The 15,689-nt window shown below is 58.0% G+C and overlaps 1 protein-coding gene across 1 annotated transcript; it reads left to right on the forward strand.

Annotated features, from left to right (window-relative positions):
- The first annotated feature begins 498 nt into the window (after positions 1-498).
- NES (nestin) lies at positions 499-9,216 on the forward strand. Its single transcript, XM_061183291.1, has 4 exons — positions 499-1,407; positions 2,512-2,636; positions 4,443-4,516; positions 4,764-9,216. The coding sequence occupies exons 1-4, from the start codon at positions 625-627 to the stop codon at positions 8,666-8,668; spliced, it is 4,887 nt and encodes a 1,628-aa protein (XP_061039274.1). The 5' UTR covers positions 499-624; the 3' UTR covers positions 8,669-9,216.
- Positions 9,217-15,689: the final 6,473 nt, after the last annotated feature.

Consider the following 15,689-nt stretch of genomic DNA (forward strand, 5'->3'; position numbering starts at 1 on the left):
CTGCCTTCTTCCAGTATTTCAGGAGGGTGAGCCTTTGCTATTTACGAAAAACATGGCCACATCTATTCTTTCAACAGTCCCATGACAGTTCCATCATCACTCCCATTTTATGGATGAAGAAACTGAGTCTTAGAGGAATTCAGTAAGTAGATACCTCTCTTGGATGCGCTGAGTAACTGAGACTCGCACCCCCTCGCAGGCCTGAATCCCCTGGCACCCCCTCCACAGGCTCAGTTCTATGTATAATCTGCTTTTATCTGGGGTTCTGACCTTGCCTCACGGCCTCCTCCCCCTGAAAGCCACCATCGGATCGGATTCTCCGGGCATGGCTTTTTCTTTGGTTTCACTCTCCAGCACACCGGGGGCACAAGGACAAAGGCTGCCGTCGTTTCTCTGAACTCTAACGGGTTAAGGCCTGGGTCCCGCCCCTTTTCCCGCCAGGCTGGCGGGAGTATGAATAGCCTCGCTCCCACTCCCGACTCTCAGTCGCTTCAGCTGCTCCTCGCCCCGCCCCGTCATTGTCCCCATCCGTCTCCATTACCCTTCCGTCCTAAAAGCTTTGAGAGCTGCTGGCTTCTCCCGGTGCTCCGCGTCTCTCCACCTTCGGTGGGTCAGACGGGCAGGATGGAGGGCTGCCTGGGGGAGGAATCTTTTCAGATGTGGGAGCTCAACCGGCGCCTGGAGGCCTACCTGGCCCGGGTCAAGGCGCTAGAGGAGCAGAATGAGCTACTCAGCGCGGAGCTCGGGGGTCTCCGGGCACAGGCCGGGGACGCCTCCTGGAGGGCCCGTGCCGACGACGAGCTGGCGGCCCTGCGGGCCCTCGTCGACCAGCGCTGGCGGGAGAAGCGCGCGGCCGAGGTGGCGCGCGACAACCTGGAAGAAGAGGTGGAGGGCGTGGCGAGCCGGTGCCAGCAGCTGCGGCTGGCCCGGGAGCGGACCGCGGAGGAGACGGCCCGCAGCCGGCGCGCGGTCGAGGCCGAAAAGTGCGCCCAGGCCTGGCTGAGCACCCAGGCGGCGGAGCTGGAGCGCGAGCTGGAGGCTCTGCGCGCGGCGCACGAGGAGGAGCGCGCGGGCCTGAACGCTCAGGCTGCCTGCGCCCCCCGCGGCCCCGCTCCGCCCCGCGGGCCCCCCGTGCCGGCCCCCGAGGTGGAGGAGCTGGCGCGGCGGCTGGGCGAGACGTGGCGCGGGGCAGTGCGCGGCTACCAGGAGCGCGTGGCGCACATGGAGACGTCGCTGGGCCAGGCCCGCGAGCGGCTGGGCCACGCGGTGAAGGGCGCCCGCGAGGGTCGCCTGGAGCTGCAGCAGCTCCAAGCGGAGCGCAGCGGCCTCCAGGAGCGCAGGGCCGCGCTGGAGCAGAGGTTGGAGGGCCGCTGGCAGGAGCGGCTGCGGGCTACTGAGCAGTTCCAGGTGAGGAAGCCTGGGGACCTGGGCAAGACAAGGCTTCAGGAAGTCCCGTTGGGGATCAGAGACCTGGGAAAGGGAGTGGGAAGTGGGGGGTGTGGTGGCTGCAGATTCAGGGGCCACTTCTTAGAAAACCATGCCTGGTGCCACTGTCCCAGACTTTCACAACTCTGTCTAGTGTAGGGCTGGAATGATGGAGGTTCAGACCTCAAAGCACACCCCCTCGAAGGGCAGACAGGCACAAGGCATTGCATCAGCCTCCTCACTGTCTAAATGGCACCTTCATACCCTGATGGCCCCTGGACCCCTCCTTAGGCCCTGCTGTCGCTCAGAAGACGCTCAGAACTTTCCCTCTCAGTGCTGATCTGATGGTCTGGCTACTCAAGAGTCTCCAAGTTCCCAGCCGCCCTCCTCCCCCTGACAGGAGAGGGTGAGGGGCCCTGGATGGGGGGCCACCAGCCCTCCTCTCCCTTGTCTGGGCTTTTCGGCTCCTGAGCACATTCCAGAGGCCTGGGACAGCTGCTCCCCCTCACACTGCGCAGACGTGACCAGCAGCTGAGAAAACAGCCTCCTGCCTGGGCCAGACAGAGGTCTCACCATGTCCCCCCCCCCCCACCCTTCAGAGGAGAAAGATTCCAGAACATGTGGGAAGTGGAGGGCGTGGGGGCCTAGCATGGGGAGCAGGAGACAGTGACTGGGACCGGGGCTGTTTGGCTTCCAGTCCTGCAGGCTCCAGGCCTGCTGATTAATTGTTTTTCCTTCTGCTTCCACTTTTTTCCCTCTCCTTCTCTCTGTAACCCATCTCCTCTCCTCCCTCACCTCCCCCTTCCTGTGGGAGCTGAATTCTGAGCAGCATGTGCTACCATTTAATCAGCATCCTCAGAGGAGGAGCCAGGCCGTGGGAGAGGGCTGAGAGGGGCCACTGTGCTCTTCTCGGAGGCTTCAGAAGGGGTTCTCTGGGAGGGAAGTGGGGTAGGGGAGGCAGGAATCTGCTCTGCAGAGAAGTTAGTCAGGGAGCAGAAGATGCTGCTGCAGCAGCCAAGGGGGATGCAGGTAAGTTAGCAGGAAGGACCCCGTCCCTTCACTGACTGCCTCTGGCTTGCTCTGCAGCTGGCCGTGGAGGCCCTGGAGCAGGAGAAACAGGGCCTACAGAGCCAGATTGCCCAGGTCCTGGAAGGTCGGCAGCAGCTGGCACACCTCAAGATGTCCCTCAGCCTGGAGGTGGCCACATACAGGTACAGGTTGACCCTGACCCATGCAGGCACACAGATGCACACATACATGCAGGGGCAGACTCCTTGGCTGAAGGGGCCCAGAGCCACGGGTGGTGGAGGCTCTGTCACTGCTCGGTCCTGTGACTCTAGGCTGATCCCTTCCACACCACGATGTGTGCCACCTAAGCCCACCTGCTCTCTCGTGGGTTCAGGACCAGAGAAGCATCCTGTGCCCAGGAGATCCCCCAAGGAGAGGTGATATAGCTGAGTGGGACAGCCTCAAAGGACAGGGCTGGACACATGTGGGTCATCCATATCCAGAACCTTACCCCAAGGGGCAGAAAAGGCCAGTCTCTGTGTGTGTGCTCACACAGAGAGGGTGATGTCCTTGAGCAGCCTCAGGAAGAAGGAATTGCAGGTGTGGGCTGGTGGCACTGACTTACCACCTGACCTGGGCCTCAGTTTCCTTGTCGGGAGGATGGGAGATGGGCTGGGTGACAGCCAAGGTCCCTTCCATCCTGGATGTCCTGGGGCCTGGCTCCTCTCAACCCTTAGTGCCCTTGGCCCTGCCCAGCCCTTCTACTGACCACATTCCCTGTTGGCTCAGGAAAGGTTGAGACCAAGGAAGTGCTGCTTCGCTGGCTCTGTGGCCTTGGGCAAACCCAGTTTCTGGGAAACTGGCCTGGTTAGCCAAGGATCCACTGATGAAGCCTAAGGAAGGGGCTTTGCTACTGTGAAGGGCTGCGTACCCCAAGCCTGCAGGGTGGAGCCAGGGCTAGACAGGCTATGAGGACAGTGCCCCCAGAATCCACAGGCAAACAAAGGCAGGGGCCCCGGGACAGGTTAAGGAGGGGAGGGGAGGCAGGGCCCAGAGAGGGAAGGTCAGTGAGGATCTAGGGATGAAGAAGAGAGGGGCTCCACCTCCATGGGGCACAGAGCTCAGACAGCATGATGCTGCATCGAGAAGGACAGAGGTGAGACCATAGAAAACACTAACCAGACTCAGAGATCACGAAGAAGAGCACAGAGGAGACAGACGTTCAGGATAACTTGTTGAATTGATTGGTCCTCCCTCCCCCGCAATTGGTCCCCTCCTCCTCAGTCCCCATGGGGCACTAAGGCAGGGGCATGTACACAGAAAACTCCATTGCCCTGAAAGGCTTGGGATCCAGAGTACTTAGAGATCCCAAGATGAGGGCCTTGACCCCTAAATCAAACCACTTAGGGGAAAGGACTGCGCAGGCTTAACCTGGGTTTTGAGGCGTGAAAAGGATTTGGAGAGAGGGAGCTGAATTCATTGGCTTTTGTCTGTAACCAGCTCTGGGGGCCCTGGGGGAGAAGGAGGAGGGAGCCTATCCCATGGGAACGGCCTGAGAATTCCCACTTCCCCTGGGAAGCCCCCTACTCAGACCCTCCAGATGGCGGTGTGGACAAAGGCAGCAATTAGCATTAGAATCGGCCCCCCACACGGAGGATGAGGTCATAGGCCTGGGGTTGGGAGGCGACTAGTCTAAGCAATGTGTGGGTGTGTGTGTACACTGTGTCGACTGTGTGGGAATCTGCTTGTGTGTCTGTGAGTCCAGCTGTGTGTCCCAAATAAGTGTGTGACTCCTTGTGACCAAGTGGGTGATATCTGGGATGTGACCATGTGATTTCATGTGCAGAGCCAAGTATAACCCCGTGTGGCTTTTGTGTGATAGTGGTGAGAATGAAGAGATAGCCTGCCAGGCCAGGGACGCGCATGCTCAGCTGTGACTTTTCCCTGGCTGGCTTGCCGGCTGGCCTGTGGGCCGAGGGCTGACCCAGCTTTTCCTCCCTTGTCCCCAGAACCCTCCTAGAGGCAGAGAACTCCCGGCTGCAGACACCTGGCAGCGGTTCCAAGGCTTCCCTCAGCTTCCTGGGTAAGAGGAGGGCCCAAGGTCCCCCCAAAACTTTACCTTTCTTTCCTCTTCACACCCAGAGCGATGCCTTTCCTGAAAAGCACCAGTCTAAGTCTTGACTCCGTGGTCCCCCACGGCAGCAAGCATACTCTTAGCCCAGCCCATAAAAGGCAGGAGCAGGGCACTCTTGCCAGAAGTGGTAGCTGCTCCCCTACCCCACCCCCAACCTGTATGTGCTGACACCGTTTCTTCCCCTCTACCTTTCCAGACCCTAAGCTGGAGCTGCATTTCCCTGGGACCCCAGAGGGCCGGCGTCTGGGACCTTTGCTCTCTGTCCTGAGCCCTACTCCCCTCTCCTCACCTTTGCCTGATACCCTTGAAACGCCTGTGCCAGGCTTTCTGAAGAGCCAGGAACTCCTTCAGGCCCATACCCCCACTTCGGCCAGCACCCCCATTCCGCCCACACCTCAGGCTCCCCGCCCTGCCACAGATGCCAAGATCAGAGCCCAGGATGCCCCTCTCTCCCTGCCCCAGCCACGGGTTGGGATGCAACAGGTTCCAGAAGCTGTGTGGGCTGAAGCCAAGGTGGCCACCCCTGCCAGCATCCTGCCAGGACCAGAGGAGCCTGGGGGCAAGCAACAAGAGCCCAGTCCAGGCCAGTCCTCTGAAGATCATGCCTCCCTGGCTCCAGCCCTCAGCCCTGACCATCCCAGTTTAGAGGCCAAAGATGGAGAACCCGGTGGGTCTAGAGAGTCCAGCAGATTCCAGGAGGAAGGGGAAGGACAAATCTGGGGGCTGGCAGAGAAAGAAACAGCTGTAGAGGTCAAAGTAATAAGCAGCTTGCAGCAGGAAACACGTCAAGAAGAGGGGGATCTGGACATGAAAGAAATCCAAGACTCCCCGGGTCCTTTGGAAAAAGAAACTCTGAAGTCTCTGGAAGAGGAGATTCAAGAGCCACTGATTTCTCTGGAAAAACAGCGCCATGAGACAATGAGATCTCTAGAGAAGGAGAATCAGGAATCTCTGAGGTCTTTGGAAGAAGAGAACTTAGAAACACTAAAACCTCTAGAAAAGGAGAATCAAGAGTTATTGCAGTCTTTAGAAGGAAAGGAGATGGAGGTAATGAAACCTCTAGAAAAAGAGACTGTAGAACTACTTAAGCCTATAGGAAAAGAGGACCCACAGACATTGCAATCACTAGAAAAGGAGAGTCAAGAAATAATGAGGTCTCTTCAAGGAAATGTAGAAACATTTTTATATCCAGGAAAGGAAAATCAAGAATTAGTGAGGTCTCTAGAAGAGGAGAACTTTGAGTCATTGAGAGCTCTAGAAAAGGAAAGGCAAGAGCCACTGAGATGTCAAGAAGTAGAGAACCAGGAAACATTGAGACCCTTAGCAAAAGAGAATCAAGAGCCACTGAGATCTCTAGAAGAAAAAGACCAGGAGACATCAAGACCTCTAGGAAAAGAGAATCATGAATCTCTGAGGGCTCCAGAAGATGAGAACCAAGAGACTTTAAGACATCTAGAAAAAGAAAACCAGGAGTCACTGAGATCTCTAGGAGAAGATCAGAAGGCAATGAGACCTCTAGAAGAAGAAGACCAGGAGACATTGAGACCTCTAGAAAAAGAGAATCAGCCACTGAAGTCTCTAGAAAAAGAAGACCAGATGACATTGAGCCCTCTAGAAAAGGTGAAACCAGAGGCACTAAAGTCTCTTGGAAAAGACCAGGAGATAGTTAGACTTCTTGAAAAAGAGAATCAAGACTTATTAAGGTCCCTAAATGAAGAGAGTGTAGAGGCAGTGAGATCTTTAGAAACAGAGACTCTAGAACCACTAAAGCCTACAGGAGAAGAAAACCTGGAAATGTTGAAACCTCTAGAAAAGGAAAGTCAAGAACCACTGGGGTCTGTGGAAGGGAACCAAGAGACATTGAGACCCCTAGAAGAGGAGACTCAGAAATCACTGAGCTCTCTGGGAGGGCAGAATGTAGAGACTATGAGATCTCCAGAGGAGGTAGACAAGGGAAGTCAAAGGTATCTGGAAGAGGAAGAGAAAGTGGAGAAGGGAGAGAATCCAGAGCCACCGAGGTCCCTGGAGGAGGAGGGACAGGAGCTGCCACTCTCTGCACATCTGCAGAAGTGGGAAGATACGGTGCAGGGGGGTCAGGAACTGGATCAGGAAACGCCCCCTGGGAGGCCTGAAGTGGACAGTGAGGACGAGGCAGAGATGGAACCTAGGGAACGGGATAGCCTCGCTGGGAAGGGGGAGGCTGTAGAGCAGGGGGAGCTGCAGCTGACGGCCACAGGCAAGGTCTGGAGCCCAGGTGAGGGGCAGCCAGGGAGCCCTGAGCCCAAAGAGCAGAGGGTCTCAGCTGAGGGAGCCAGTGGGGTGGGAGGCACTGAGGGCCTCCAGGACCCTGAAGAGCGGCCAGAGCAGGTGGGGACCCCGGGCCTCGCAGCTCCCCAGGGAATGTCAGAGGTGATAGAGCCAGTGTTGGAAGGTGAGGATGTGGCCCCCAGGGATGGCCGAGCCTCCCCAGAGGTCACCTTGGGCTTAGAGACTGCAGGAGCGGAACAGGGACGGGAGCAGGAGGCGGTAGGGCTGGAGGACCCAGGCGGCCGGGCCAGAGAGGAGGTGATGGAGCCACCCCTGGGGGAGGAAGGTTTGGAGGCAAAGAGGGTGCAGGGCTTGGAAGGGCCCAGAAAGGAGCTGGAGGAGGCAGCTGCTCCGGAGCCAGAGCTCTCCACACTGCCCAGGAAGAGCAGAGACCCGCTGGAGCCTCCCAGGGGCTGGGAGGAGTCTGAGCCTGAAGCCCCTGAGGAAGCAGAGGAGACGTTCCCTGCTGAGACCCCGTGCTGCGATGGAAGTGATACCCCTCAACCCAGGCCCTTGAGCTCAGAGGGAGCAAAGGAGAATGTCAAACCAGTGCTGGGGCCCCCCAGCCCACAGCCCACTGAGTCCTGCTCACCCACCCCAATCCCTGAAGATGCCCCTGGGCCCCAGCCCCTGGCTGAGGGGAGCCAAGAGGCTAGCTGGGGGCTGGCAGGCAGGGCTGAGGTCCTGGGAAAGGTGGTGGGGGAGCAGGAGGATTTGGGCTCTGGGGGAATCCCTGAAGGCCTCCAGGAGGAGGGGGAGGAGAGCAGAGAAGAGAGTGAGGCTGATGAGCTAGGGGAGACCCTTCCCGACTCCACTCCCCTGGGCCTCTACCTCAGGTCCCCTGCTTCTCCCAAGTGGGACCTGGCTGGAGAGCAGAGGCCCTCCCCTCAAGAGGAGACTGGAAAGGAAGGCTGGGGTCCTGCAGTCCTGGCCTCTGAGGACCTTGGGGCCCATCCCTCAGAGGAGGAGGAGGGGGGAGATGAGGAGGAGGAACGTGGCCATGACTCTGAGCTGTCGGAAGAATTTGAGGACTTGGGGACTGAGGCGTCTCTTCTTCCTGGGGTCCCTGGGGAGGTGGCAGAACCTCTGGGCCAGGTGCCCCAGCTGCTACTGGAGCCTGCAGCCTGGGATCGGGATGGGGAATCTGATGGATTTGCAGATGAGGAAGAGAGTGGGGAGGAGGGAGAGGAAGAAGATGAAGAAGAGGCGAGAGAGCCAGGGGCAGGGCGGTGGGGGGCAGGGCCCTCGGTGGGCAGCCTCCCGGCCCTGAGTGGCCCTCAGAGAGGGAACCTCCAGGGGTCTGAGACCATGGATGTCAGTGTCCCCTGGGATGATGGCTTGAGGGGTGCGGCATCTGACGCCCCCATGACCGCCCTGGAGACTGAGTCCCAGGACAGCACGGAGGCCTCAGGATCAGAGGAAGAGTCTGATGCTATTCCCTTGGAGAGGGAGGGCCAAGTCCCTGGCCCTCTGGGGACCCTCAGTGGGGTGGAGGACACGGGCTTAGAGGTGGGGGACACCCTTGGTGTCAATGGCCAGGGCCCCAGCCTGAAGGAAGAGTTGGAGCATGTGAATGGGGGTGTGGTGAACGGGCTGGAGCAGTCTGAGGGAGTAAGGCAGGGGAAACCAGGGCCCCCTGAGGGCGACCAAGGGAGCCCCTTGGAGGAGGAGGAGGAGGGGGGTGCCCTGAAGACCCCTTGGGCAGGGGCTCCTCTTCACCTGGGCCAAGGCCAGCTCCTGAAGTTCAGTCAGCGAGAAGGAGATGGAGACTCCTGGTCCTCAGGGGAGGACTAGAGGAAGAGCACCCCCTCCTGCACCGAGGTCTTGGGCAGGGGGGTTATCCCCAAGCCCTTCCCTGCTTGGAGGCAGCACCCTTAACTTATCTCTTGACCTGTGGTTTCTGTCCGAGAGGCCTGGCTAGCCGAGGTGAAATGGGTGTGGCAAAGGGACCCGTTCCAAGAATGCAGGCTCTGGGAATAGATACCAGCCCCTTGGACCCCGCTAATGGGGACATCCGGCCTGCACTGTCCCACGAGGCTGAAGCCAACTGAATCTCTGTAGGACTAGGCACCCCCTTTCCCTTGCACTCCCTTTCCTCCCCATCCCATCAGCTGGAAAAGGCCAGGGGCCCGGTGGCTCCTCCAAGGGGAGGGGGCCGTGGTGGTCCATGCGCCAGGGCTCACCTGCTCTGCCCTTCTTCACTGCACCCTCATGGGATGTCTGGCTGGTGGCTAATGGGGGTGAGGGGGTGCTCCTATGTCCTGACCCCCCCATATGCCTGCCATGTTGTAGCCCCATCTGGCTTTTCCCTGCCTGAATAAAGTAATGCCTCCGCCTACAAAGTCTGGACTCTTCCTTCCTTAATTCAGGGGGGGCCTCAGGGCTGACACAGAAGCAGAAGAGACTGGGGGAGGAAGCAGGAGATGCTAGTGTTAGGGAGGGGCTGCCTCCTGAGGAGAGGAGGATCTGGAAGGCCTCATGAGGGAGACAAGGCAGGCAGACGAAGGCTGCAGGCAGCAGTGCTGGGGACCTGGGGAGGGCTGGGGGTGCTGCTTGACCAGGGAAGGGGGGGCCAGCCCAGGTGACCTTGGCGCCTGCAGAAGTCAGGCCTGTCATCATCTCTGCCCACAGCGCTGATTACAGGGATTAAGCCTTGGGGCCACCCTCACCCGCGCATGTCCTCCCTGCTGGCCCCTCAGTGCCGCCAGCATAATAAGCCCCCTTGCCCCCAAACCCAAACAATTGTATGGCCTTGGCGTCTGCTCAGACTGGCTGGGTCAGAGCCGGGTAAGGGAAGAGGGAGGCCTGTTCTGTCTCAGTCTGGCTGTGTGGCCTCAGGTCAGCGTTTAACCTCTCTGAACCTCAGATTCAGCCACACAACGAGGGATGCTGGGCCAGGTGACTCCGGGGCCTCCCAGGGCAGGGAGAGCAGGAGGAAGCCTAGGGAAAGCCGGAGGGCTATAGTTTAGATCTTCAGTAGGACTTTCCTTCCATGCTAAAGCCGGAGACAGAGAAGACAGGAAAGTGGAGGTGAGGCCGGGATAGACTGAAGCTGTCAGGGGTGAAACAAAAGAGCGAGGGGGTGTGCTGATAACAGGTTAGGTCGGGGGTCCACCCAGCCACAGCTTCTTCCCAAGAGTACCCCCTTCCCAAGAGTTCTCTGGGTCCCTGTGTAGGGCAGGGTGACACCAGGTGTTCCTGGATAAGGCGGGGCTTGAAGGCCTTGAAGTCAGGATACCCAAATAGAAACCACTCCCCAGCTCAGCTCTGCAGGGAAGGAAGAGCTGGCAACACCTCTAAATATCCTGGGTGGGGGTGGGGCAGGGGCTGCCAGACAAATGTTCCACGTCTGGGGACAATCCCAAGGCCAGGAGCAGGCCCTTCCTTTCCTCGGGCCCAAGGCTGAGGGCAGGGGAAGATGAGAAGATGAAGTCTCAAGCCCTCTGACCTCAACTCATCCTCTGGACAAGGAGGGGTGGACAGGAGACCCCCTGACAGAACCTCACTGTCTGTTTCTCTGCCCATGCCTTTCTCCTCCACCTAAGAGTCTTTGCATTAGGTACCCAGGCCCCCACGTCTGCCCTTGGGGTCCAGGATGCTGGCAGCCCTTCTGGCAGCCCAAGCCTCCACGATGCTTCCTGTACTCACTGCTAACAAGGCCGTGTCTGCTCCCGCCAGGCTGCCAGGCTGGGGGCCAGCACACTGGCATCCGGGCAAATAAGGCCCACTCCCTGCTCCTCTAATGGGACAGAGGAGACCTGTGCTTGATCTCCCTAGGCCCTCGGGCACCCCCGCCTGGACGAGGGACCAAGGACAGAGGCCAAGCCAAGCAATCCTTCCCTGTGTCTGGTGCCCATCCTGCCCCCCACACCAAGATCCCTGGTCCCCTGCAGAATTACCCAAACTAGCCATGTCTGCCAACAAATCCCAAACAGGTGGAGGGACATCAGTTAGACAGAAGTGAAGACTTTCTAAAAGACGTATATGGTGGGTGGTGTGTTCTCTTTGGCAATGGTAGTCCATCCGTGCAGCAAGAGAAATGAGGGTTGGACAGTAACAGGGGCTGTCAGATGTTTACAGGGCATCTCCTATGCGCCACGGACCATGCAGGTGCTGGGAGTCCAAGGCTCCTGGCCCCGAGAGCTCTACCTTCTAACCGAACAAGGGCTTCTGAGTGGAAATCATATTTGAAAACAGAGAAGGGCAGGAGGTTATGGGAGCATAGAGCAGGGGCCCCACCTGATCTAGGCTGGGGAAGGCTGGGAGGAGGAGGTCAGGGAAGGCTGCCCTGGGAACCTGAAGGATGAGCAGGAGCTGACCAGCGTGGGGAAGAGGAGGGAGGAGGAGGAAGTAGGAGGCGGAGGAAAGGATTCTAGTCAGAGCCGAACAGCAGGTGCAAAATCCTGGGGTGGGAAGAGAAGTCTGGGCATTTGAGGAACAGAAAGTAGGCTTGTGTGGCCAGAAGGTGGAGAATGAGGGGTAAAATGTCCACAATAAGACTAGAGAGGAGTTGGGGGCCAGTGGGCCAAGGCCTCGCCAGGCAGCCAAGAAATATGGATTTCGTCCTAAGGGAAATGAGGAGCTTTGAAGGGTTGTAAGTAGTGAGATGACATGACCAGGTTTGCATTTTAAATAGAACCTTCTGGCTGGTGTGTGAGAGTGGATTGGGGTAGGTAGGTGGGCTTCAGGGAGGCTACTGCAGCGGTCCAGGCGGGGGACAAGGGTGGCAGCGGGATGGAGAGGAGGCATGTAAGGGAAGCACAGTCTCAGGCCTTGGTGACCCACTGTGGGAGATGGAGTGGGAGTGTGGCAGTAAGGGAAGCTGGGAGTCGGTGGTCCCATCTTCTGAGCTGGAGAATCCAGCAGGAAATTGTGACCTCTAGGAGGAGCTGCCCTGGGAGAGGGTGGGTTTGTGGAGCTCAGGAGAGAGGACCAGGTTGGAGAAGAGAATTGGAGGGGTCTGGGGGCCCAAGGGTGCTCAGTAAACACGGATTGAATACATGAATAAATGAATGAATGAACGACTGTGATGAGATCAGACAACAGGAAGCACTTGGGAGGGTGGAGTCCCGGGGGAGGGAAGGAGGAGGCAGCACCCGCCACGTCCCCCCCATCCCAGCATGAGGACAAGTGGGAGGTTATTCTGGGACCTCCTCTGGGTAAATATAGCCTCTGAATGGGGCGCGCGGGTAGGGTGGGGGGGGCTGGAGGTGACTTCCTCAGTTTGCTTGGGGCACTTCCTTATAAGGCTGTGCAGACCAAGGCGCCTGGGAGGGTGAGGTCAGGGGCTGAGCTCTCCATTCAGCCCAGCCTGATGTTGTCCCTGTTGCTGCTGCTGCTGCCAGAGGCTCAGAGGAAATCAAAGGCCTTGGCTTTGGGTTCTGGCCAAGGAGCTCAGAGTGTGGCCTCTTAAAGGGCCCCCTCAGCCTCATGTCTATGCGGGAGCCCAGTCCAGGGGTGGGAGAGGGTGTTCTTCCAGGGTCCTCTCAGAAGGTGATGCTGGGGGCCTCGGTTTTCCCATCTGCACAATACTGCTCGGACTGGATCATTCCCTGCCGCTCCATGCAGCTAGGAGACGCTGCCATCTAACCTGTATCCCTCCCACTGCAGGGTCTATGCTTCTTGCTCTGGCCTCTTGAGAGCAAAGACTCAGAGTTCATTCATTGCTTCCAAAGGCCCTGGTCCCTCAGCTCCCCTAGTTTCCCCCTCTCGGCCCCTCCTTGGGGGACCAGCTGCTGCCACTTGACCCTGTGGTGTCACAGCTGCTGTCAGAAATGCCATCCTTGTCAGGCAGGGATGGAGGAATGTGATTTAATTTCAGCTGGAATGTGCCCTCTGGGGCTGCCCCTAGAAAGGGGAGGGAATGGAGACTAAGCCCACCTAAGCCCAAGAAACCCAAGAGGGCTCTGGGCTTGGCAACAGGCCCCTGGGTCCCTGTGAGGCCACCCCACCCCACAGGGGATGGTAAGTTCCAGGACAGTGCTGCAGCAGGATGGATGGAAGTTAGATATGAGGGTCTTCCTAGGAGGTGGGAAAAGAGAAGGTGTCATGTGAATGCAGCTCCAGTAGATAAAGAAAAGACCCAGGGACCCATTCCTGAGTCCTCAGGCCCACCTTAAGAAGACAAAGGAGAGTCTCAAGTGAGCCACCAGGGAAGGGACTTTTTGGCTCAGGGGCAGGAAGAGGGACAGAATGGCCTCAGGTGAGGGCCCACGGAGTCTGTGACCAGAAGCAGAGGAAAACACACGGTCCTCTCTGTTTCCACTCTCATGATCCGAAGATCCCATATCCACCTCTCCATCCACCCTGGGGGCCCCTCTCCCCTCTCTTTCTAATGCAGCACTGGCACACCTAGATCATGTCTCTTCTCCAACAATTCAGAAGCAGTAGACTCTGCCTCCCACTCCCCCACCCTTTCCCCAACCCCATTAATCCAGGGTCTCCAATGTGGACATCCCTCCTGTAACCTGACTACTGTTGCTCATGCTGTCACCTCTGGCCCCTCTTTCCCAAAGGGGCAGACCCTGGGCCCCAGAGTCCCAGGTCTTAGAGCCTCCTTCAGCCTTCTCCTCTTCCAGTCATAAGCTCCCCTTCCCCCAGCTTTTATTCACTCTCCCCGCCCCATGACTCAGCTGTGGCACCAGAAATAAACCGAGGCAGGTGCCAGGGGGCCACTGTCGAGGAAGCACCTCCCAGCAGCTGTGGGCTCAACTGCTGACAAGTGGAGCCCCAGGGTCCCAGGAGGGGTGGCTGGGAGACTTCAATTTTGGGGGTGGGGAGATGTCTTGCTGGCTCTGGCTCCCTCCTCCATCCTCCCTGCTAAGGAGAGACACCCCCTCACTGTCAGCCTCACTCACCACTCACAGACCCACTCTCCTTCCTCGTCTCCCCCTTTTCACCTCTCCTCTGTCTTCCACTCTTCCACTTCCTTTCCTCCCTCATCCCTGGCCGCTTCCCAACTCCTGAATCCCTTGGTCTCTCCTGGATTCCCTCTTTTTCTATTCACCTCGTTTGCCAGGAAATTCTGTGTCAAAAGAGAACTTCAGTTCACCTTGATGGGGATAAAGGCACAGACAGACATTCTTGCCAACAATACTAAGAATCCTTAGATGCCACTTGGGGTCCATAGAACATGGGCCAGGGGACTGTGGGCTGCTTCTCTTAAGGGCTCCAGTCCAAAGTGGTCAACCAATAGCCTTCCCTCTGTTAACAACTTCTAAAGACCAAGGAAGAATCATCAGGAAATAAACACAGAGGCCACAGGATCTACCCACTCAGATGATTAACAAGAGTCTAGAGTCCTTCAGTGGGGAATTTCCTCACATTTTTCTTCCATTTTCCTCTTTTCTTTTCTCTCCTCTCCTTCCTAATCCTTTTCTCCTGCTCTGTCCCTGAATCTTTCAGTTCTCCCTTCCCAGGAGGAAGAAGGCTGCTTTGCAGGAGGCAGACGGGAAGTTAGATCTCAGGAAGGACCTTTAGCCTGGGGAACAGAGGAAACTTTATACCGCTGGGAGGGACAGCACCTGGATCCTCACTCCAGGCGGTATCTGACTGCAGCCCCTAGGGAAAGCCCTCCCACCCACAGGGGTCTGACAGGCTGAGCATTTTTGGAAGTCTTTGGGAGCTACTGTGTCGCAGAAGGCAGCCAGGACAATGGGGCCCTTTCTCTCCCTGCCCAGGAGACAGGCCCACAGACAGGCTAGGACAAAGGCTTCAGTGAGGTCAGGGCAGTGTGTGGGAGTTGTGGGTGGGGGGGTGGGGAGTGGGGGAGGAATGGGGAGGTGGGATGTGGGTAAGAGCAGCCTGGGAAAAGCTGGGGACCCTGGCAGGTGGAGGACCTCTGGAAGGCCCATCTCCCTGGGCTCTCAGGCCCGTTTTCAATGCCCAAGTCCCTAACCCAAGCTGGGCCTCCTCTCTCCACACAGAGTCGGGGGGGACCCCATTTTAGATATGTGGGAAGGAGGCTGGGAGCTTAACCGTATACCCAGGGCACTCTGCTGTGTCCTGGAGGCAGAGGTAGACACAGCTGTGCCCCTACTCCAGCTGTCCAAAGAGATGGGGATGACACTCCATGAGGGGCCGATTCCCCCTATCCAGGCCAAGAGAGGCCACACACACACACACACACACACACACACACACACACTGGTCCAGGGGTTAGATTGTGTGCAGGGTGCTGAGTCACCCCTGGACCAGCTCTCCCTTCCCCAGGAAGCCCAACAAAGCCAGGAGAAGGCTTCCGTTTCCGGCAGCCCTGCCCAAGCAGCTCAGCAGGTGTCAGGGGAACAGAGGGGATTCTAGTTCTTCTGGAACTCTCCTCATCCACAGATCAATGATGGTAGATCCCTGCCTACTGCTGCTGGGAGATTCAGTGAGAAAGCTGATGACAAGGCTGGGAAACCAAAGCCCCTTCCAGCTTACCACCAGGGTCTCTCCAGGAAATCCAACCTGCTACCTAAACTCCATCTCTGTGAGGATATGTTTCTCAGACAACCTCCCTTAAGAACCCAAGGGCAGGGCTTCCCTGGTGGCTCAGTGGTTAAGAATCCGCCTGCCAATGCAGGGGACACGGGCTCGAGCCCTGCTCTGGGAAGATCCCACATGCTGCGGAGCAACTATGCCCGTGTGCCACAACTACTGAGCCTGTGCTCTAGAGCCCGTGAGCCACAACTACTGAGCCCACGTGCCACAACTACTGAAGCCCGTGCACCTAGAGCCCGTGCTCCACAACAAGAGAAGCCACCGCAATGAGAAGCCCACGCACTGCAAGGAAGAGTAGCCCCCGCTCGCCACAACTAGAGAAAGCCCGCACACA

This window comes from Eubalaena glacialis, chromosome 3 (genome assembly GCF_028564815.1).
Source record: "Eubalaena glacialis isolate mEubGla1 chromosome 3, mEubGla1.1.hap2.+ XY, whole genome shotgun sequence".
Classification (NCBI taxonomy): Eukaryota; Metazoa; Chordata; class Mammalia; order Artiodactyla; family Balaenidae; genus Eubalaena; species Eubalaena glacialis.